This window comes from Acomys minous, assembly GCF_964271855.1.
Source record: "Acomys minous genome assembly, chromosome: 13".
NCBI classification, from domain to species: Eukaryota; Metazoa; Chordata; class Mammalia; order Rodentia; family Muridae; genus Acomys; species Acomys minous.
In genome coordinates, this window is record NC_140495.1 from 48823954 (window position 1) to 48848498 (window position 24545).

A 24545-nucleotide genomic window follows, 5' to 3' on the forward strand; every position below is an offset into this window, starting at 1 on the left:
CCTGTGACTAGTGACCAGTGACCAGTGAGCACTCTCTGTGACTGGCCACACAGCTGGTATTGGTCTGCTGATCAGACAAAGACAACTATTTATCCTGCTCCATTGTAACCTAGATTACTGTTGCTACACCTCAGATCCACCCCAACAATGTCAGGTAATGAAAAATTTTTGAAAAGTGTTTGTGTGGTCATATCTTCCCTTATTTTTAGTATTTACTGTAATCTTTAGAATATTGTGGATTCTAGGGATATTACTTGAGTTCAGTGTGACATTTCCCTTTGGTTCTTAATAATGAGTTGACTTAGTACAGAGAGCTTACTTTCAAGTGTAATATCATCCACATCAGTTAAATTTCAGTTTCACTATGCTCTGGACTCTGCACTGTTGAGTCTTAAGTGGCAAGTGATCAGGGAAGAGAATCAGGCCCTTCTTCATGGTACTAAATTCAACACAAATAAAAAACGAACAAGGTGTGCAGAGATCTAGCACTCTACACCATGACTGTGATGGTCTCCTTCCACTACTGCTTCCTTGTTACTGTTTCAAGTTCAGCTCTGTTCTAAATGTATCATTCACACCAGGTGTGTTGGCACACCAGTAAACACAATATGTAGGGCTGGAGGCATGAAGATCAGATCAAGTCCACCCTGGGCTACAGTGTTCTATACAACACACACTGACACAGGGATTTCCTTCTAGAAGGGTTACAGACAATTAAGAGTAACAGAGGAAAAAAAATCAATCTTATTCAGGGAGGACCCCTCTAATAGGCTAGCAAATCCCAAATGGTCAGCTCTAAACAAATGCAAGCACCATGAAAAGCTATCAACAGTCTTTATGAAGTCATATATAAACATGTGTGTAAGAGCTATACTTAAATAACAAGAGGTCATGAATTATAGAATGAGTAGGTAGTACACAGGAGGAGTTAGAAGGGGGAGTAAACAGATAAATAAAGTATTCATATACCAAATACCCTATACATCATTTTCTAAAGGAGAAGAACAGTAAAGAGTGTGGACAAGCCTGGTGGTGCTGGGACTCACCTATGGCAACAGCATCCCAGAGGCAGAGGCAGGCTGGCACCTGTAGTTTCAAGGCCAGGTTACCTTCTTAGAGAGACCCTAAGTGTTGTTTTCTAATGTTATTTTTAAATAATTTATTCAGATTACATCCCATTTTTTTTTATCTCCTCACTTGTATCTTCCTGTTACCCCTCCTCCCTCTTTCACCCTATTCCCCTCCCCTAGACATCTGACAGGAGGGGCTCTCTTCCCCCACCATATGATCACAGCCTAACTGGTCTCATCCAGATATCCTACTTCCCCTTCCACTGTGTCCTGCTAAGCCTCTCCACAGGGGGGAAGTGGTCAATTTGGGGGCACCAAAGTTCATGTCAGAGGCATTCCTCTCTCTCTCCACAACTGTGGAGAATGAGCTATCTAGAGGGTCTAGGTTTACTGTGTGTATGGTCCTTGGTTGGTACAACAGTTTGTGCAGGCCCCCTGGGTCCAAATACGCCAGTCTTGTTGGTCTTCTTGTGGGGCTCCTGGAGCCTGTGGGTCCTTCTATTTCCCCATTCTTATATACCACTCTCACCTGGGGTTCCACCATATGCCAATCCATCCCTACCTGGAGTGTCTCAGAGGGCATCCATGGTCAGGTAATGTCTACTTGGAAGTGAGCATGTACCATGCATGTCTTTTTCGGTCAGAATATCTCACTCAGCATGATCATTTCTAGTTCTATCCATTTGCCTGCAATTTTCAAATTTTCCTTGTTTTTAATAGCTGAGTAGTAGTCCATGGTGTAAATGTACCACAGTTTCTTTATCCATTCTTTGACGGACTTCCAGGTTTTTTCCCAGATTCTGGCTATTATGAATAGGGATGCTATGAACATATTTGAGCAAATGTCCTTGTTGTATGGTGGAACATCCTTAGGTAATATGCCAAGGAGTGGAACAGCTGAGATAGCCCTATTCTCAATTTTCTGAGAAAGCACCATATTGATTTCTAAAGTGGTTGTACAAGTTTACACTCCCACCAGCAATGGAAGATGGTTCCCTTTTCTCCACATCCTCACCAGCATGTACTGTCACTTGAGTTTGTGATCTTAGGCATTGTGATGGTTTAAGATGGTATCTGAGTTATTTTGATTTGCATTTTTCTGATGACTAAGGGCACCGATCATTTCTTTAAGTGTTTCTCAGCCATTCAATATTCCTCTGTTGAGAATTCTTTGTTTAAGTCTGAACCCCATATTTTAATTAGGTTATTAGTTTTTGTGGTGTTTAACTTCTTGAGTTCTTTATATATTATGAATATTAGCCCTTTTCCAAATATAGGATTGATGAAGATTTTTCCGCAGTCTGTAGCCTGTTGTTTTATTCTGTTGATAGTGACCTCTGCTTTACAGAAGATTCAATCTCATGAGGTCCCATTTATCAGTTGTTGACCTTACAACCTGAGCTATTGGTGTTCTGTTCTGGAAGTTGTCTACTGTGGCAATGAGTTCAAGGCTTTTCCCTACTTTTTCTTCTAACAGACTTAGTATATCTGGTTTTATGTAGAGGTTTTTTAATCTACTTGGTTAAATATTCACTTTACTTCCCAGTCACAGGGCCCTCCCACCTCTCCTAGCAATCTTATGCTCCCTCACTGTTTCTCCTAACCCCTGGATAGAGTGCCCCCACCCACCCACACCAACATATAAAGTTGCATCATGACTGAGAGGATCCTCTTCCTATGTGGCTTGGAAAGGTAGCCCCACCACGGGAAAATGATCAACATCAGAAATCAGAGCCCATGTCAGAGACAGCATCACTTACTAGAGGACCCAGAGAAGTACTGAGCTTCCCATCGGTTACATCTATGTAGGGGGCCGAGGTCCATTCCATGCATGGTACTTGGTTGGGGCTTCACTCTCTACAGGCTCCTCTGGGCCCTGGTGATTTGCTTCTGTGGAAACCATGTTTTCCTACATAGGGACATATCTGCATAGGACAGAGAAAAGGAAGAAACATGGGAAGCTCTCTAAGGCTCTCCTACCTCGAAATATTTCTGTTCTGGGTTATAGATCTCAAAGTGTGTGTATAGGAGCTATGAGAGCAAGACAAAGCATGGCAAAGAAGGATGGTTTTGAAACTGGAGCAAAAGGTGGACCAGATCTACTAGGAAGCTGATATCCACACAAGAAGAACAGAAACTTCATCAAATTAGTGTCATCCTATCCAGTACCAAAAATCAATCTGAAAACTTAGAATTGAGATATGTGAGGAAACATCCCCAAGACAGTACAAAGCGGAGATGGAACTACTACAGACAGAAAGATAGAAAGCATCAATCTCATCAATTACACACTGTCCTCTTGTTCCTACAGAAAATTTCCAAGGCGCACATTTCTTTGGGACAGAAAATGTCCTGCATCCCTCCTTGCCTGTGCTGAGCAACTCCACATCCTCAACAGGAATCGTGAGCAAATTCTCCAAGGTCTCCACCACAGCTGTGATTTCAGCATGGCTTCTGCCATCAGTCTACAGCACTTCTCAACACATGTTCATGGATAGTGTCTACTTTTACCAATATGCTTGAAGGACCACAGTGACAGTGAAGACCAGCCAGGGAAAGATCTCCACCTCAGCACTGTCCTATCCAGGTGCTCTCAAGTGGGATCTCACAGGAAGTACAGATGGGAGGGCAGATGCACTACAGCTCTTCACTGTGACCATCATGGAACAGGACACCACACTCTCTACACTGTCTGTGACCTCTCTAACATTGTAGAGCCCAAAGCCATAGTCCCTATCTATCCAACTCGGTCTGGTCTGCCAGCTTTCTCCATACCACAGCACCACAGGGGCCAAATCAAGGATACAGCCTGGCATCTTCTTACCAGGGGGAAGCAACATGTATTATTATGACCACAATAGCCTTGGCCCTCTATTAATACATGGAGAACTTGGGCACAGCCTGCATGCCTATATCTTAGTGTCTTACTCTGTGAGTCTGCCAAAAAAGTTGGCAGAGTCAGGTAAGTTCTTGAAACTAATGGGCCAGATAACCTGCCTAATAGCAAAGTTCCAGGGAAATGGGAGTAACTGTCTCAAAGAGAAAGGGGAAGGCAACAGAGGAGAGCACATCAAGGGGATTGGGTACCAGACCCATGGTGGCTATGCACACAGCACCCAAACACAAAGTAACACCAAAACATGTGAGAAAACACACCAGGGCCTCGTAAGCAGAAATGGAGCATTCATCATCTGCCTGTGGACAGAAGTGCTGTCAGTCCTGCTCAAGCACAGCACATATGAATGCCTTCCACACAGCTAAAAGGGCCTGAGTGCTGTGGTGCTATGAAAAGAGGGTGCAGGAGTATCTTACTTACTAGGCCCTAACTTCTTCCTTGACTCTTTCTCAGTGGAAAAGGAGATGTCCCTGTGATTGCCACTTTCAGATCAGACACTCTGTCTACTGCAGAGTCCAGAACTATACAACACCTGCACCCAGGTTTCCAAAATGAGGACACCAGCTGTGGATAGAGCCAGCTCCTCACCAGCCACCATCCACAATTCTTCAGATTTCCTAGCCTGGGCTCCATCTCCAAGCCTGGACCAAATAGAGAAGAAAAGATTGAATGAGACTAAAGCTGAGCTTCCAATGCCTCCAGATGTGGATGAGAGCATGAAAGAGAACCAGGAAATATCACTCCTCCCTTTAGCACACCCTCACATACAGCAGCATCTGCACTGCACTGATGCTGGGAGCTTAGCACAGCATCCTGCTTCTGACAATAACAGCATGGGAGGCAGCATCCTTGGTCTAGAAGAGCAATGGAAGTGGGGCAGTTTGAGGATGGCCACCGTCGACTTTGCAGACATCAAAACACTGGCGGCAGATATTCACCTTCCACGATTCATGAACTCCCTCACAGACGTAGAAGAAGTACAAGATCCCACAGCAACCAAATCTAAAGTCTCCACAGTTATCTGGAGGGATCAGGCCAAGGACATCTCCAGAGTTATTAGGGGACCATCAGAGCAAGTGAGGACAAAAGACCATGAAGTCTCTGAGCCGCTTGATGGAGCTCCTCAGGCCAAAATCCAGTGCTGGGAGCTGGTGGATGGAGAGGGATCTGTGGGCAGTGCTGGAGTCATTGACAGGACTATGGACAACAGGGCCAAGGACTTGGAGGGGAAAGCTCAGAAAGGGGCACCTAGGCTCAACACAGCTAGAGCACAGGATCATGACATGACCAAGTGGACCAGAGAAAACAACTCCAAGAAAACAAAGGAGCTAAAGCAGTCAAGTAACAGAATCAAGGCAGAAGGGAAGCCCACCATCCTCAAGGCCAAGAGGAAGAGGAATCCTCCTGAGCTCAGCCACAACAGCTTTAAAAAGCCTAGAACCCACCTCAGCAGGCACTTGCTGGAGTCCATGCAGGTCTTCACCCACTGGGGAAAAAAGAGTGAGAAGAAAACAAGCACATGCTTCTCCCAGGCTCTGGGAACCTCCAGAAGCAACAAAGATCCCAGGCCAGGCCCACCTACGCCAGCCATGCTGGATTTGACACTTGAGGGCCAAGGCACAGAGATCAGAGAGCAGTGTACACATAAGGTATTCAAACTCATCCTACTATGAGTTGCTCCCACCTGGGAAAGTCAAGTTAGTACGTCTGCTTTTCCCAACCCTGGAAAAGCCTCAAGCCAGAAGTATTTCATTCCCACTCAGCTCAGCTTACCCTACTCAGACAACCCAGTAGCCTTCTGCCAATGCATCTTTGATGGCCTCTGCCAAGCCAACTCTGCCCATTTCCACCAGTGCCTCATGACCTAATGTACCCAACCCTATCCAGTCTAGCACTGTGGCTCAGTCTGCTGCATCAAGGCCAGCAGCCTACAGAGAATCATCTTACACTTCACTGCAGAGGGAGCTTGTTACTGCTGCCAGGAACAAGACACCATCACCTGCCAAACCTCAAACCCAGCATCTGCTGCAAGACTTCAGCCACCAACCATTTCCATGGAGGAAAGTTGACATTCAGGGCCAGTTATCTCACAGCCCACTACAAAAGGCCAGAGAAAGAGGCTGTGAAGAGGAGGGCTCAACAGGAGCAAGAGAATGCTGCCAAGTACCCCTCCCCTGGGAAACTGCAGCTTTTCCTTCACAGGGAAAGTGATATGGAAATTTCTCAATATTATGGCTATGCAATATAACAGCAGGTCAGATCTTTGTAACAAGTTGCTTTTCAGCATGGATAAGGATTGCAGAGTTAAGTTTATGATTATGAATAAAAAGTAAATAGGAAAAAAAGCATATTTAACCTTATAAATGTGATGTGATTATTCATACAAGAAACTGTTCTACTCTCTTTTTATGGACCATGTTTAAGTTTTTAAAAATAATTTATTTTATTTTATTTTATTTTATGTGCATTGGTCCGAGTGTGTCAGAGCCATTGGAACAGGAATTACAGACAGTTGTGAGCTGCCATGTCGTGGCTGAGAATTGAACCCAGGTCTTTTGGAAGAGCAGACAGTCCTCTTAACCATTGAGCCATTTTTCCAGCCCCCTATGTTTATGGTTTTAAGGCTCCATCTTAATATGAATAAAACCTAAAATCCTAGTCTTTAATTATTAAGGTCTTATAAATGATGAAGTCCTTTAACATATTCAAAATGTATTTTTAGTCATGCTAAGAACCAATGAGATTAATTTTATTTTCAAGGTCAAACATATAATGAGATCATAAAATTCTATTTTATGTTTACAAAGTATAGTTTAGAGCAGATAACTAGACACAAAGCTCATGTAACTCAAATATGCTAACCCTGAAACTTGTCAGAGATCTGCTGAATACGGCATTTAACATGTGTAAACTTATTATGAAAAACAGAGATTCTCAGATCATACCAGCACTTTCCCAAAGTTCCAGAAGATTTGGGCACAATGGCAGGTGACTTCAACCCTGGATTGTGGTATACTGACCAGTGAGCAAAACTGCTCCTAGTGTTTCACCTTCTCTTAGGGCTCAAACTGGATACCCGGACAGTCATTGTCTCACATTGCTGAAACATGGTGAGGTCAGTCTCTTACATGTTCGTCTTCCACAGAAACATCCTCTTGTCCTCTGTGCCTGATACCAGACTGTCTCTACCTATGGTGCCATGCTGCCAGAGAGGACAACTGGGACAAATGTGTATTTACTGATGACTATGACTAACTAGTCATCTCTGTCATTTTTATTAATACTCAGATTCCTTTAGATTACAAAGTTCTCAGGACTCTGATCACATTGAGCAAAGATGATATTAGCTTGATAGCAAAAAAACATAGAATTGTCTGCTTATCCCAAAGTAATCTACCATGTTAGTTCATTGGTCAACTTACTAGCTAGTTAAAACTACTGGATACTAGATCTCTTATTTAAAAGGGCAAACAGTGGAAAGAATGGCACAACACCAGGCAAATAAGTGCATGCCTTTAAAAAGACTTTGTTCAATCCTGACCCTCCTCTCTGGTTGAGTAAAGAAAGCTCCATTTCATGTTTTTCCATTATTAAACTTCTATTGTGTTTATATAAAAAAACAAAAGGGCAAACATATTTGCTTTACTCACAGACCTCAGCTTGAAGACAAACAGGCTTCAGCTAACTTCCCAGCCCTCTTCATATGCAGGAGACCAAGCTTTAACTGTCAGGTCTAGATAAAGTTCAACTTGTTACCAGACTTCTTTTTACCATGCTTTTAGCCAAAGGACAGTGATGACTTACAGCAATTTCATCTATGTCTTAAGTCTCCCATAAAGGTGTTTTATGAATCTTAGGAGGCCTAAAGTGTTTTATGAATATTGGATGGACAAGAAGATGTTTTAAGGTTGATACGTGCAAGTTAAGAAAGTTAGAAGGTCTAAGAAAGTGTTTTAAGATGATAAATGCAAGTTATGAAGGTTTATATGTCTAAAAAGATGTTTTATTTCTTCCTGTTGCTATGCTATTATTCTGTTAACTGTTGAGAGTGTTGACACTGGTCAATGGAGCTCTAATTTATTATTCTAACTGTGTTAAAATATTCCACTGTATCCTATCATAGTTCCAAGGTCAAAAATTTAAATTTCCTTTGATTACCTTCTGCTTAAAATGTCTCTCATTGTACTAAAATAATATACTTCCAGTCTTCTGAGTAGAGGGAAGAAGCCCCTGTGTCACACTGTGTCCTGATGCTGAAGATCTCAGTAAAAAAGTTCCACTAGCTGAGGAAGAGGCTTCACCACATCCTGGTCAGGGAACCAAATGTCAGGGTCCGAACGCGCTGAAGAAAAGACCCCAGACTCAAATAGTATGCAAACAACAAACAACGTTTATTCTGTAGGATCCAACAAGCTGGGGTCACTGTTCATACAGGAGGGATCCCCCCACCCCGTGAACTTGTAGGCTGTTTTTAAAGGCTTTTAGGGGTGTTCCTGAGGGGTGGTGTTAGGTAATCATTAGGCTAGAGAGCCTGTGCTACATCATCTCTGGTTGGCTGCCCCAGAAAATGGTGCCCTGGGCCTGCTCTGAACTAATAGAAACGGAAGCCTGTTGCTAGACTTATTTAACCAGATGTCGTGAGTCAAGGGAAGGAAGAACCTCAAGGAAATGAGTATTGAGATTTTCCAGATGCTTTATTTGTCACTCACTCATCGCACTTCACGCAGACATCCCAATACCTCTCCTGGTCGGCTGAGTACAGCTGTCGCCTGATGGATGGCTTCACAGGTCAGGCTCGTCATCTGTCCCGGTGCGCTGAGTGGTTCACGGTGTGCTTCCTCTTCTCGGTCAGGGCCCCAGTCTAGTCTGGTCTCTGATGGGTCTTTGGATTTGGGGTCAGCACAGTGGAGTGGTCTTAGTTTGTAAACATCACGGCCAGCCGGAAGTGGCCTTGTTCTCCGCTTATATACCCTATCTATGTGGGGAGGAATCATGGCTCCTTTTAGCCAATGAGGTATTGGATTATGTCACTCATTTTGTATTATGCTTATTGTTATGCTCAGGTGGACAACTTAACGTCATTTCTTATCACAGCAAGTGCACTGTTGCACTTACCGCTACCAACATACATGTTTTTGTTTGCTTTACTACATTTTCACCTCTTTGTTTTACTTGTTCTCTACACCAGGGCTCCCACTGACCTTTCTAATTGGTAACAGACCAGCATGGCCAATCCCTGAAGACATGGGAATCATGGAAAGGGGCTTCTATTCTGATCACAGCCCACTAAACAATTTAAAGGGAGAGACCCTGTCCTATTTCTAGCTAGGGTTAAAGATCTTCCAGCCTAGAGACCCCAGATACAGGCACTGAGCACTAAATTAGCCTGAGACCTTGCACCAGAGAATGTCAAAGCCGCATCTCTTCCAACACCTGCTGGGTACCTGGGAATTACATGATACAAACACAGCAGGTGGTCATTGAGCCTCATCTCCAGCTTTTCTCCCCTGCTGGCCTCTACTCCTTTAACCAGCTACACTTCTCAGTTAGCATTCCTGTCCTGGGAGTGAGGGTCTCACCGCAGGTCAAGGTAGGTTTTCATGGTGGCTTAGCTTCTCCATCCCGCTTTGTTTTGCCTTTGCTGGAGAGATGGGGAGCAAAACAAAAGGCAGTGTTGACAGAGGCATGGTCTCCAGCAGGTGTGTGTTTCCTTTCTCCCAAGACAAAAGACAATTGACAAATGCTTCTGCAGCCTTTTCTGTGCTCCTTGAGTGTTTGAGGGACTGTTCTTCAACCTGAACACTCTGAAGAACACATTGCCTTATGCAGCCTCTTCCCTTTGCTGTGCTGCAGGCATCTCAGAACTGAGGAGAAAAATCCCTCCAGGCAACTGCACATGAGGAGAAAATGACTCAGAAAAAAAGATCCCCTTGTCCCTAACCGATGATTTCCTTTGACCTGGTGTATGTCAGAAAAGCAGTGAGACTTTAGAAAACAGCGAGCACACAGATATCCTGATTGTGCACTCAACATTAGTTCCTGAAGAGATCAGAGTTCAGAACTGTGAAGTTTCTTCAATGTTTTAAATATGGACTGTAAGCCACACAACAGATATGACATGGAGAAGCTTATCATAGGGGAAGGGTACCCCAGAGAGAAAGAGAGAGACAGGAAGAGAGATAGAGAAATAAAGACAGCAAGAGAGGAGAAAGGAACAAAAGAGGGAGGTAAGAGGTTTGTACTTTTATATAATCCTGAGCAGGGGCATACCTATTGGCAGGCAGGTAATGACATCATAGGTTGCTAGGCAGACTGGGCACAGTATGCTAACACAATGTGCTAGCTATTCCTTTTTTTTTAAATAAAATATCTTGATAGTTGTGAAATGTAAATTGTCATCATTCGTGTACATGTTTTAACTCTTGCAGTTTACCTAGTGATTCATAAAGTTTCTAACTTCAACACCAATTTCTAAGCGACAACAGACAAAAAATGTAGAAAGACCACATTGGGGCTGATGAATAATTTGGATCACAGATGTTGGAATGGAAGAACCACTAGTAAGACAAGAGTAGCATCATTTCTTATTGACCCAAATGGTGAGTATGAACAGGTTCAACATCATGACACATGAGTGATGCTTCCCCAGAGCTGCTGACTGGCTGGGTGTGGTGGCGCATGCCTTTGATCCCAGCACTCGGGATGCAGAGACAGTGTAATAAACATGTAAGGGCTTGATTCAAAGCCCAGTGGAGAGAGCAGCTGACAGTCTAAAAGCTGACGTGTGACCATGTGTGTGAGTGATAGATAAAATCTTAGTAGTAAGTTTTGACCTAAGAGCAGCCACAACTGCAAGTTGGTGATAAGTAATTAGGATGTAAACAAGCAGGATATATAAGCCACAGACTAAAACTACATCCTCGCCTCGCCGTCACCATGACTGCCTGAAACGCTGTCAGACGACGAGGCGCTCTTCCCGGACAGAGCAGACAGACACGCTGTCAGATGACAACACGAGACATCCTGAACGCTCGACGAATAATCTAACACGAGAACTGAATCGAGTCGCAGCAGCGAACCTGTTCGAGGGAACATTGCGGTATCAGGTCGTATACCCTAATGGCATAAGCTCCTAGAACACTGATATTATAAGACGCTAAATGCTACTCCTATTAGAATTAAGATAGTTTTAAGAGTGAGATGGAATGGTATTGGTGGCTCGGCCTTGGAGCCGTAGCCGCCGCCTTTTGCTGTAGTTGTTTTTGTATTGCTAATAAATCTCTCTTGCTAAAACGTACCACTTGCACTTGGCCCGCCTCCTTTGTTCCGGATCCTGAGTATAAACTCTCTGCTCGCGACAGCTGGCATAGTCGGCAGGATCTGGAACAAGGCTGGGGAGAGGATTACTATATGTTGACTTTCCCTGATTTACATAAGGCTTACATGTAATCTGGCTGAAAACTTATATCTAGTTACCAGACGACTACCAGACTCCTCGAAGCCAACCCCAGTTCGCTGGGGGAAGAGCGGGTCAAAGGAGCAGGGAAAACCTGGGTCCGAAAACACCACCCTCCCTAAGGGTGCAGAAGTAGGACGAACTCAGTGCCCTAAGCCAACTCCGGGAAACTGGAGGAAGAGCGAGTAAAGGCACAGAGGAAAGAAACTCAATATAAGGTAACTAAATTCAAACAAATGCTGAAATTTTTCAGTAAACGAATTGAAAGATTGGCCGATCTAAAATTTGAAAAATTAATCAAGAGCACTCAAACGAGTAACCTTCAGTGGTACCTTAGGAAAGAGAGGTTAAACTGCTATACTGGTTAGCAAATAAGCTGTGGAAATGAAGTCTTTAATTAAGAAAGTGAGGGGTTTACATCTAAATCCAGCCACAGGAAGCCCCCCAGAAACTGCAGAGGAACAGAAATGGTTGGGAACAGCCCAGACAGTTAAAAATAGAATTGGCATGAAACCTACTGATGTAAAAATAGACCTTATCGACCCATCAGTAGTGCAACCGCTGGTAGAAAAGGCGCCCAAAAATGAAGTACCAGCAATTTTGGTGAAAACTATACAGGATATAGACAAGGACCAAATTATGGGCAAAAGGCTAGCCATGAACATAGTGAGGAAACAGAGGGACCTGGCCAGTTCATCTGAACCCTCATACTCTTTCCCGGTAGTAACCACAAGTAAAAGGACTCCAATCAGGAACATTACCAGTCGTCTGAATCCCTTCAGCGATGGCAGACAGCCCCACTATAACCCGGGAACAGAGGTCAAAGAGTCCAGACCATACTCCCCACAGGAGATGGCAGATTTAAGACGGGACTATGCCCAAAATGGTCAGAAAGATGCACAATACATGGTCAGATTGTGGGAAAAAGGGGCTGACACAATCATTCTAACAGAACAGGAGATGAGGAAAATTAAGGGAATCATAGAGAACCCGTCTATCTATGAAGCATTGGAACATGTGTTGGACACCGCTAAAGGTGACACACACCCACTCCTGGATTGGATAACTGCAGCCTGGCGCTTAGCTTTCCCCACCCTAGATCTAACACAATTTGAAACAGCAGGCAGATGGACAACTTATGCAGAGGCAATTAACGTTTGCAGAAAACTGGGTATTCTATGGTTCATATACAATGAGGCTAACACACCCCAGGCAGCACCATTTTTGCCATCCTTCAAGCGAATTATAGTTAAAGGAGCTCCACAACATCTGAAAATGAGCTTAACAGGAAGCATTCAGGGCTGCCAAACAGTGGCAGAAGCTATTCATTTCTCTAAAGGCTTCAGAGAATTAGAACAAGAACGAGTGGTATCTTTCCAAGCGAAAGTCAAACCTAGACAGCAAAAACCAAGATTCAGACCATTCCAGAATATCAAATTAAAACCCTTCGGCAGACAAAATCTCCAAATGCCTATAAGACCTAAAAATAAGTCCGGCATGTTCAACAGATTTAGGGGCACGCCAATAAGACCTTTTAACAACAATTCCAACCGCCCAAGAGCAGTGATAAGACCTTTCCTGAGGACAAGACCATTTTTAGGCAACAGGGGCCGCAGGGCCCCCACCCACAAGCACAAGTCAGCCAATGGCAATGGAACCGGAATGGCAGGACCTAGACTCCAGACCATTTGTTAACTTCCCAATACATATAAATGGAAAATTACAACCAGTAAGGTGGCTACTGGATATGGGAAGTCAAATCAGTATTATAAACTGTCACCCAAACCAAAACAAAGGATTCAAAAATATACAGGTACAAGGAGTAAATTCAACTAAAATAGTACCAGTTATCAAGGTAACAGTAGACTTATTTGGTAAAAAATATGAGTTAGACATGGCAAGCTTTACTGCACCCTCAAGTGTTTTAGGAATAGATCATATTAAGATGCTTTTTCCAAAATTTTTGCAAACCAAAAATATTAAAAAATTCTTCACTAATTTAGCAGAAGTAAAAATAGAACCCGTAAGGTTACCAGAAATTAAGCCCTCCTTCACCCCACAATATCCTATAAAAGGGGGAATAGAGGACATTACAAACACCTTAAAGGAACTGCTTAAAGAAGGCATAGTAACACCTACCCAAAGCTTTAATTATAATTCACCCGTTTGGCCAGTATTAAAGCCAAATGGCAAATGGAGATTTACAGTAGATTATAGAAAAATTAATGAATTAAGTCCAAAAATGCCAGGAACCTTACCTGACATTGAGGATATATTTTTAAGAATAAGACAAGCAGCACCAAAGTGGATGGCAACTATAGATCTCTCAGATATGTTCTTTGGAATACCATTACACCCAGCATCACAGGAAATAACAACTTTCACATGGCAATCAAAACAATATAAATTTTTACGATTGCCACAAGGCTATTTAAATAGTCCAATTATAGCACATACAACTCTAATGAAAAGCCTAGAAGATTTTGATTGCCAGAGGGTGGATTTGGTATCTTACATTGATGATTTAATGATTTATGGGCAAGATAAGGATAAAATTCAGAATACAGTAAAAAATTTAATACAGCATTTAAGAGATAAAGGATGGACCATAAATCAGACAAAGGTCCAGGGACCCAGCAAACAAGTAAAATTTTGGGGGATACATTGGTCCACAGAAGGGCCTAAAATACCAGAAGAAGTGATAAATAAGTTGGACAGATTAGAACAGCCTAAAAATAAACAACAAGTACAACATCTGATAGGATTATTTGGCTATTGGGGCCAACACATCCCCCATCAGCAGCTCTTATTGCAACCCCTATACAAAATAATTAAAATAGCCCAAGACTTCGAATGGTCAGAAGCTCAGGAAAAGGCGGTCAGAACCATGATTGACCTGATCAGACAATACCAATCCCTTGGCTACATTAATAATGAACATACAGTAATAATAGAAGTATTGTATACAAAGGGATATGGTAATTGGAATATTTTTGCAAAAGGAAGTAGATTAACACCAATTGGCTTTTATTGCAAAAAGTTCCCATGGTCAGAAAATAAATACTCTCTACTCGAGAGGACCATCTAGGCCACATATGAAGCATGCAGAACCGCCCACTCACTAATAAAGAATAACCCAACCGTGATCCGAACAGAAATGCCCATTATAGATTGGATAAAAGCACCTGGAGAGGCCTGGGCAGGACTACCCATGGAAGGCAAAGTACTTCACTGGAAGTGGTACCTGTCAGACTTTTTCAAACACAGTAAAGTATCAACCCAGGGCCGTATATCCCAAGCCTCAGAAGAAGTTCTGAGATCAGGGAATACTGAAAACCCAACCTGGTTGATACCACCCAGTCTTATACCTAAGGGCACTGAACCTGGCCCAGATCAGACCATTAGTCTGTGGGGCACTAAGGAGTTCAGCAAGAAAATACTGAATGCATGGTTTTCGGAATGGTCATCTATGACAACCAACAACATAGTGAGGTGGAAAGCTGCTGCCTACAGGCCAGAAGATGGTAAAATAGTGACTGACCAGGGAACAGGAAAATCTGCCCAACATGCTGAAGTAATTGCAGCATTATTAGCAGCTAGACAAACAGAGCAGGAGAATAGGAAAATTCTAAATTTGTACACCGATTCATGGTGTATGGCAAATGGGATAGCGGTCTGGGCAGGCAAATGGAGAAGGACCAACTGGAAAATAAATGGTAAACCATTATGGTCAGGGAAAGCATGGAAAGAATTAGCAATATTAGGAGAACAAATAAAAATTACAGTATTTCATGTAGATGCCCATACTAATAAGCAAGATGATATGCATAAAAATAATGATATAGTGGACAAATTAGCAGCCATTGTGGCCAATGTTAAAATTATGAAAACTTATAAAATCCAGGATATTAATCCGACTAAAAAGATTATTAGGACCAATTATGAATTGGTCAAACCAAATGTAGAACCCATCGAGGTAACAAAAATGAAATTATTGCACTACATAAGGAAATGGGACACATTGGTGCACATGCACTCAAACATTGGTTTGACAAAAGGAATATTGGTATTTCTTGGCACGCAATAAGACAAACATTAAGGAATTGCTCCCAATGCCCAAATGAAAAATTATGATTTAAACATAATTACCATGGTGTCATTGGACATCGAATGGGATTTAATTATTTGGTGCAAATTGACTTCATTGGACCACTTAAAAACTTTAGAAACCAGTATGCATGCACTATGGTGGATGCAACCACGGGACTAGGACTAGCCAAAGCTGGCAGTAAGCCAGATCAACAAACATGTGTTTTAACCCGTTTACAGTGGTGTGCACAGTATGGCACTCCACAAACAATACAGTCAGACCAAGGCTCACACTTTACGGGAAAAATAACACAAAAAACAGCAAAGCTTTTAGGCATAATGTGGGATTTTCATCAGCCATACAACCCTACCGCAGCTGGAGCAATAGAAAGATTTAATGGGTTACTAAAAACACAATTGATCCATAGAAATGGAGAACCCTTACAGAAGGCATTAAACTGGTCTATTATAGAACTAAATTCTAGACCTAGACTAAATAGAGATAGCCCTTTACAAGAAGTAATTAAACTAAATTTAGATATAAATTACCCACAGGAGGAAGATAGAGACACAACCAGACCACACATCTGCATCAATAAAAACAGCAAAGACAATTCCATCACCAGAGCAGAAATAGTGGCCTCAGGACCGGGAAACAACCTCTGGATTAGCCAAGATAAGGGAGACTTACGCTCGGCAAAACTTGAAAATATCTCATGAACCATATGGTCATGGAACAAAATGCTAAAAATAATCGCAATAACCATCCTAGTGATTGCTGCATTTATATGGATTGTTTTCCCGATACTAGATGCCACAACAGGAGTCTGCACACTAATATGGCAGGCAAACAACTACACATTCAAGGATCATGGAGCCTCAAAAGCCTTAAAATATTCTACTTGTTGGTTGCACTTTTTGGGCAAATGCAAGCGGCACCTCCACACCCACCCCAATTAAATTCAAAACATACCCTATATATAATATAACCAATAGATTCCCAGATTATTGGAAAGATTTCAGAGATTGGGTTCAGGTTGTTAACAAGTTTAACAGCTTTTGGCAAAAATATTCTTACTGCATAGAATACCAATGGTATAAAGGTTGCGACCAATACTCTATGGCAATGGGCGCATCCTACCATCACAAAACATTCATGCTAGACATGACCATGAATGCAACAGGCTTAGATGAACAAAACCCATTAAAATGTCATTGGATAGAATTATGGGCAAATAAAACTAGTCATATGGCCATATATTCAACAGCCTGGAAAACTTGGCATGACTTAAAAACCATGACACTCAAGGTTAACAACAAATATAAAACTATGGCAGTAGAATATTATGATTTTTATGCCAGTGACAAATTATTTGAAACTTTCACATGTGGAATGGCCATGAATACAACATATGTGAGAACGTGGTTCGCCCCAATGTTCTCTAGTACCTGGAATAACCTACCAGGCATATACTATAACAAAACATCACAAAAGTGGAGGAATATAATTATGAGTATTATGAAAATATTGAAGATTATGAGAATGAGGGGGAAGAAAATAGCACAACTACAGAGCAGGACATAACTGCAGCTACACCAACCACAGGACCACGTAGTTGTGAAACCTCAAATGCACTAATAAGGGGCTGTGAGCAAGTAGAAGACAAACTTAACCCAAATTTTGTTAAATCAGGAATTCCTGCACTTCCCAAGCCATGGGGAAATAGATGCCCAAATTCCTTCATAAGTAAACTCAATATTACAGGGGACTATAACATTTTATGTGTTGCAGACTTTCTAAACCTACCATTCTATGGAAACTTATATCCAGTAGATTATACAGGCAAAGAATATGCCAAAAATCAACACAATGGTAGATGGAATTATACTGTTAATCTGCCATCAGTCAAAGGAGGCAAACGGACCACAGATATGTTAGAAAAAATCTTATCTCTGGGCGTAGAACACTGGAGAATGCCAAAAGTACTCACAGAAATTATCCCACAACCATGGACAGTGGCTAGACAATCAACATATAGATATGAATGCACCGCGCCAACACATTTATGCGGATAAACAATTCAAGCTTACAATAACACAGGCAATACTGCTATATGGGTATGCATACCCCATTTAGGACATGCAAACGTACCCATCCCACATTTACCCATGATAAAAGCCGCAAACATAGCATATACAAAAGATTCAAACAATACAGTTTTATTTCTTAAAAACACAACCAACTTATACAATATGACTAAATATTGGTATTACAATGGTACGGAGCTACCTTACAAAATCACCTTTAACATTACAGCAGTAAACGTTCATGAAATTAGATGTAACATTCAACACGAACCAATCACTTTTTCAGTATGTGCACATTATGCTTCAGATTTGGATGAATATCCAATACCATATAATATAGAAATTAAACAAGGTACAATTTATAGACCAAGAAAAGTAGTCGGGACCTTACATCATAAACACAACACCTCAATAATCAATATAACTAAAGCATATGAAAATATCACATATAAACTCCCGTTAATGCAAGATTTAGAACCAATATATGTAGCACCCGTTAAAAACTGCTTTTACATTACGGGAGGTAACAAATATTTAAATATGGAAAACATCCACCCAATTTATAGCACAGGACTAAACGAATCATTATGGTTCTGGAAATCCTTGAATATGGAATTTGAAAATGAAATTACATATGAACACACAGGCTTTCCATATTACTTTTCCACCTGGTCAATAAACGAGCAATACCAGGAATGGGAACAAGCGGAATGGATAGCACATAAACCAAAAGGAATGAACCATACAGGCCTCATTGACTGGGATAGAGTAAGATACTTGCATTATACCCACTCATCTTGGCCGAACATTAAATCACATGAAGGCAAATTATTATATAGAGGCACAATTGAAGGCAAAGGCCATAACTATACATTATATTCTGCACACTTCCCACAAGGATATTTATATCCACCACCAGGACCAGTAAAAGTGGTAGACGCACCCATGATAATCCCGGACATGAGCAGCCCAGCAAAATTGATACTTTTCCCAAAAGTAAGGAAAATATCTCTAAAAGTAGACCTAACTATCTTTGACCCACCTAGGCATTATTGCACATCAATGGATGTAATACAATTTCCAGTGCTACATTATACTACACCAGTAAAATCAGGGAGAAAACCCTTACAGCTAGGTATACTCTTGGGCGCAGCCGTGGCAGGTGCCATCATGGGAGGCATAATGGGAGGTGGAATTACAGCAGCCATGCTGGAACCAATCAAAGCAGAATTAATGCATATAGAAAATACAAACAGGCAAACATCTGAAGCTCTAGCAGCAATCTCTAACTCTATAGATGCACTTAATATTTTAAACCAACAAATGAGAGCAGAAATGGCACTTTTAAAACAAGAATGGAATGTCAAAGAACAATGGCTAACAGACCAAGTCAAAAATAATCACAATGCACTTATGTGCTTACAATACAAACTCACAGCAGAAAAAGCCACCAGAGAATTAGATACACTCTTCACAGCAGGAATAGGAAGAAAATCTACATTATTCCAAACATTATTAAACCCACATGAGGAATCATCATGCGAAGAAGGAATTTGTACAATACATGTAATCCAGGTATTCTAGGATAACGCTTTTAATGCGTACCACACCAAACCCATACCCATGAGATGGGAACATAAATTAGACCCCTGGGAATCAGTCACTAGTAAATGGATAACACCGGTGGACCACTTTTTATTCCTAAACCTAAATGGTACACCGGCATACGTACCACAAGAAGAATGTTACCAATTGGGGGCAAATACATTTGTGTATCCACACCTCCTACTAAGTAAGCTAACTGAGACCAGGCTAACAGCAACAATCATGACAGATACTATCCAAGACATGGGAGATTGGACCCATTTGGTGTGTACAAACTCAATAATGAATATTAGCTGTACCAACCTAAATGAAAGAATGACACAAACACAGCCTTTACCCTACAGGCAGGCTGTTGGTTGGTTCATAATTGCTCTATATTACATGCCATGAACAAGACACAGGTAACCAGTATTTCTTTGCAAATGGCACACTTATACACATCACCAACAATGTTTATAGAAGAATTAGAAAAGCAACATTACAATGAATTTGTACAGAAAAATGAGGAATTACAAAGATTAGCAGAATTTAATCAAAAACAGCTGGAAAGCATACACACCAAAATTAAAACAGCCCAAACTAGCCTAACTAGAAATATGCAAGAAACACATAAACTAGCTGGAATACTAAGAACTAACTCATTGATTCATAAAGATTGGCATAGCAAAATTGGAAAATGTAGCTTTTTTGACTATGTAGCAAGAATAATACAGCTTGATTTTATATGTTCCCCACTATATGGATGGTGGGAATGGTTTAAAGAAATGGTAATGGCAGCAGGCATTGCTATGGTTGTCATTATTCTTGCAAAATTTGCTGTGTCATGCAGAAATAGAGGAAAATATGCCAAACTTCGGAAAAGGACCCAGTGGAAGACGGTGTGACCTATTACAGCGCAACGGATCCCGCATTTTCATCTCACACTTCTACCACAGGCCTAAGACATGGGAGGGCGTCCATCCTTAATGAGAGTGTGCTGAAGTGGCAGGTGACTACACTTCAAACTCTGTGTCTAGTGTACGGTGTCAGTGTGTTATGACAGAAACATCTTTTACTTTTGAAGAGACTGGAACTGAAACTTTTGCTGGACCTCACAGCCAAAGCTAATAAAGTGCACTGATGTCATCTAAGACTGCTATTCTACTGGGTACTCAGCCTATTTATTTAATCTGCCTTTAAGAAAACAATGTAGGGACTGGGTAGATGGCTCAGCAGTTGAGAGCACTGTCTGCTCTTCCAGAGGTTCTGAGTTAGTTCCCCAGCAACATGGTGGCTCACAACCATCTATACTGGGATCTGATTCCCTTTTCTGGCCTACAGGTGTATATGCAGACAGAGCACTCTTATACATAAAAGAATAAATCATTTAAAATGAGAGAAAGAGAGCTGTGTAACAAACAAACTTACTTGCCCTGGCCTTTCCATGTAATAAACATCTGTGACCCTAACACATGGCTATAATATTAGATCATGTGCTTGATTTAGCTACTCTTCTCCTGCTGTGAAAAAGCACCCTGACCAAGGCAGCTTAGAGAAGAGAGCGTGTAATGGAGGCTTCTTACAGTTTCAGGGGTTGAGCTCAAGTCATCTGAAAGCAGGTGATTAATTGGTGACTGATGAGGAGGGCCCAGCCCATTTAGATGGTGTCATGCCTGGGCTGGTTCTGGGTTCTATAAGAAGCAGGCAGTGCAAGCCATGAGGGAGAAGTCAGTAAGCAGCACCCTCCATGGGCTCTGTACCAGCTCCTGCCTCAGGATTCCAGCCCTGCTAGAGTTCCTGCCCTGACTTCCTTTGATGATGAACAGTGATGTGGAAGTGTACGCCAAATAAACCCTTCCCTCGCCAACTTTCTTTTTGATCATGGTGTTTCATTAGAAATAACAGAAACCCTAAAACAACCCTCCTGGCATGGAGCACAGCTGCAGTCAGGTAGGCATGATGCTGGAGCAGTAGCTGAGAGCACATGGTGGCTGGGGGGGGGGGCGTGGGGCGGTGTGCAATGGTGTGGCCTTCTGAAACCTTAAAGCTTACCCATGGTGGTGACACACCTCCTGGGTGGAGGAGACCACATCTACAAGTCTTTTCCCAATAGTTCCACCAACCAGACACCAAACATTCAATTATATGAGCATTTAGGATCCCAACTTTATTCAAACCACAGTACTTTTGCATGTCCTGACAAAGGATAATGCATGTGTTTTAATAATAATTTGCTAGGTTGAAAATTTTATAAATGAATATTCACCATAAATACTGAATACAGCATTCAGGTATTACTTGATAAACAATGCTGTTTTAAGTAATTTTTGGCCTCTGAGTCAGTTGGAATCAATTGGTGTCAGTGACTTAATATCTTCTAAAACTCTGTTAAAGATTTCATTAAAGTATTGCTCAGTCCTTGCCCATGTGATGCTTTCTGTGATGGTCAATAAATACAGAGCAAAGCCCTTTGTTAGGTACACAGACACACACACACACACACACACACACACACACACACACACACACACAGCAATTTTTCTGTTGCTGCACAAGTGTGTGTGTGTGTGTGTGTGTGTGTGTGTGTGTGTGTGTGTAACTTTATGTAAGTATGTACTATATGTTCGGCATGTTCCCAACCCACCCACACAATGCTGTTATTCTCCCTTTTCTCTTCTCCTCTATTATTTCTTTTTATCCCTCAGGACATTTTTACTTTGTTCACGTCATACAGGCATTCATACTTTTACATATATGTAAAAAATGTAGAAACACACACACACAGAATATAATGAAAATAAAATTTAAAAATCAAGAGTACTTGCAGTCTTTTTGTTCAATACTCATTAGTATATGCTTTTGCTTTGATTTTTTTTAAAAAAAATTTATGTATAGTTATTAATGGTCAGTCAGCTTGAAATTTTTTATTTATGTTGATAATGTCATTTTCATTGATCTTGGTACTTTCATAAATATTATACTATCTGCACATAAAAATGATTTGCCTCTGGCTCTTTTAGTCTCATACTCTTATATTAGTAAGTAACAACAAAAACCTTCAATATAATATTATATGATAGAACAAGACTCCTTGCCAACTCGTAATTCACACTAGTGACAGGAAATAAAACACTACTTTTCTCCATCTAACCAGAACACTTCACTTTGTAAGGTGTGGTAGTAGAAACCAAAAAGTGGTGTTGCTGCGACCTCTTCTGGCCAAAGGTGGTCACACGTGTCTCCTGAAGAAATGAGGATGTGTATTACCTGGTGTGTGGCGCCACCTTGTGGAAAGAAGAATTTAGTGCATCTGATCTGCGTCTTCTCCCACAGTTGTCTTGCTCTGCAGCTACTTCATGACGTCAGTCATCCTCACCACAAGCACCTCTTCTCTCTCAAAAACAAACCTAACCTTAGTCATAAAGGAAAGGCACAGGCTGGAGAGAAGGCTCAGAGGTTGAGAACATCGGCTGCTCTCCCAGAAGTCCTGAGTTCAATTCCCAACAAACACATGGTGGCTCAAAACCATCGACAGTGTGGTCTAACGCCCTCTACTGGCTGGCATGCATATATGCAGATAGAGCCCCTATGTACACAATAAATAAATCTTAAAAAAAAAAAAAAGGAAAGGCACATTTGATCTCCTATACTTAAATATATTTTATAATGAGCTAATAGTTCATTGTTTGTGGACATCAGGAAGAAACTGCCCCAGATGCGGGGCATGGTGGCACATGTCTGTAATCCCAGCACCTGGGAGGCATAGGCACATAGATCTTTGTGAGTTTGAGGCCAGCCAGGTCTACAAAGTGAATCCCGGAGAGCTACGGCTACAAAAGAAATCATCTCAAAAAAAAAAAAAAAAAAAAAAAAAAAAAAAAAGAACAAGAAAAGAAAGAAAGAGAGAAGCTGCCCATCAAGGTGCTGGCTCACTATTACTCCCAGCACTGCAGGCAGAGGGCAGAGGTGGGTAGATATCAGGGAGGAGAACATCCTGCTCCACATGAATAGCTCCAGGCTAAATCTAAAGAGAAATAAACCTGTTCCAAAATAAGATTTTCAGTAACTGACAACCAAGGTCCACAGGTCTCTGCAGATGTGTGTGTGTCCCTTCTGGGTGTGCACAGTACAAGACCAAGCTTTATTATGCCAGGAGAACATTCATGAGAAGTTAAAACGGATTACCCAGGCAGATTAAAAACAGAGGGACTAAAACTAATATAAAAACATAAGTATTGCCGGGCGTGGTGGCACACGCCTTTAATCCCAGCACTCAGGAAGCAGAGGCAGGCAGAGCTCTGTAAGTTTAAGGCTAGGCCTGTCTACAAAGTGAGTACAAGAGTAGAGCAATGGCTCAGAGAGTACAGGCTAAGTCCAAGGACCTGAGTTTAATCCTAGGACAGCCAAGGCTACACAGAGAAACCCTGTCTCAAAAACAAAACAAAAAAGCTGGAGATTCAACCATCTTACATAAACATTTTGGATCTTAAATCATTAACATCCTATCATTTCCATATTTTTAAGACCAAAGCCGGGCGTGGTGGCGCACGCAGGCGGATTGCTGTGAGTTCGACGCCAGCCTGGTCTACAAAGCGAGTCCAGGACAGCCAAGGCTAACACAGAGAGACCTTGTCTCTGTCTCGGAAAAACCAAAACAAACAAACAAACAAACAAAAAAACCCAGTGACACTTGTGAAACAACATTGAGTCATGTCTGCATTTGATTGATGGTCTCTGGGTAGCCATCCTGAAAGAGTCCTTGTTTGGTTGTGGTGAGCAAATTTGCTTGCCATTTCCCATCATGCAATTTTAACTATGTAAATGAGAGGATGAATTATCAGGCTGCAGGTAATTCTGATTGGTTGCACTTTTGTGGCTCCAGGTGAGTAAAGAGAAACCCAGGGTTTTCTGCCCAAAGAATTCTTTTTCTTTCCTTCCTTCCTTCCTTCTTTCTTTCTTTCTTTCTTTCTTTCTTTCTTTCTTTCTAAAGATGTATCTATTTTTTATACAGTTTTCTGCCTGCATTCTGTTAGGTGGCCAGAAGATGACACCAGATCTCATTTTAGAGTGTTAGGGACACTCTAAGAACAGCCAGTGCTCTTCTGAGCCATTTTTTTTAAAGTTAATTTATTATTTTTCCCCCCAAGGTATTCTTTTTGTAATGTGATTGAAACTTGGACCTGTTAGTCCTACCCTTTTCTTCTCTTTCTCTGGCTCTTATTTTATGTCTGTAAGTGTTTCACCTGTTTTTTGACTCCACCTTCCTTAACAAACTGATTTCCAGGGTTACAACATCTGTTTAAAAGAAGACAAAGGGCTGGAGAGAGTGCTTGGCAGTGTGACTGCTCTTCCAAAGACCAGG

General features: G+C 41.6%; 1 protein-coding gene across 3 annotated transcripts; it reads left to right on the forward strand.

The window, feature by feature from the left end:
* LOC311581035 (uncharacterized protein C2orf78 homolog) lies at nt 1-24545 on the forward strand. Of its 3 annotated transcripts, none has more exons than XR_014773640.1 (4): nt 1-154; nt 10395-10565; nt 10926-11072; nt 24468-24545. XR_014773640.1 is itself a non-coding variant. In XM_084752929.1 (2 exons), exon 2 carries the CDS (start codon nt 4518-4520, stop codon nt 5637-5639), a length of 1122 nt encoding a protein of 373 aa, XP_084609055.1. In that variant the 5' UTR covers nt 1-154; nt 3382-4517; the 3' UTR covers nt 5640-6243. The 3 variants fall into 3 exon arrangements, 1 of the variants encoding a protein (XP_084609055.1); XR_014773641.1 differs by lacking the exon at nt 24468-24545 and adding an exon at nt 20034-21181; XM_084752929.1 differs by lacking the exons at nt 10395-10565; nt 10926-11072; nt 24468-24545 and adding an exon at nt 3382-6243.

What these genes read in the sequence shown, in the direction of transcription:
- LOC311581035 (XM_084752929.1), top strand. Translation starts at nt 4,518, where the DNA reads ATGAGGACACCAGCTGTGGATAGAGCCAGCTCCTCACCAGCCACCATC.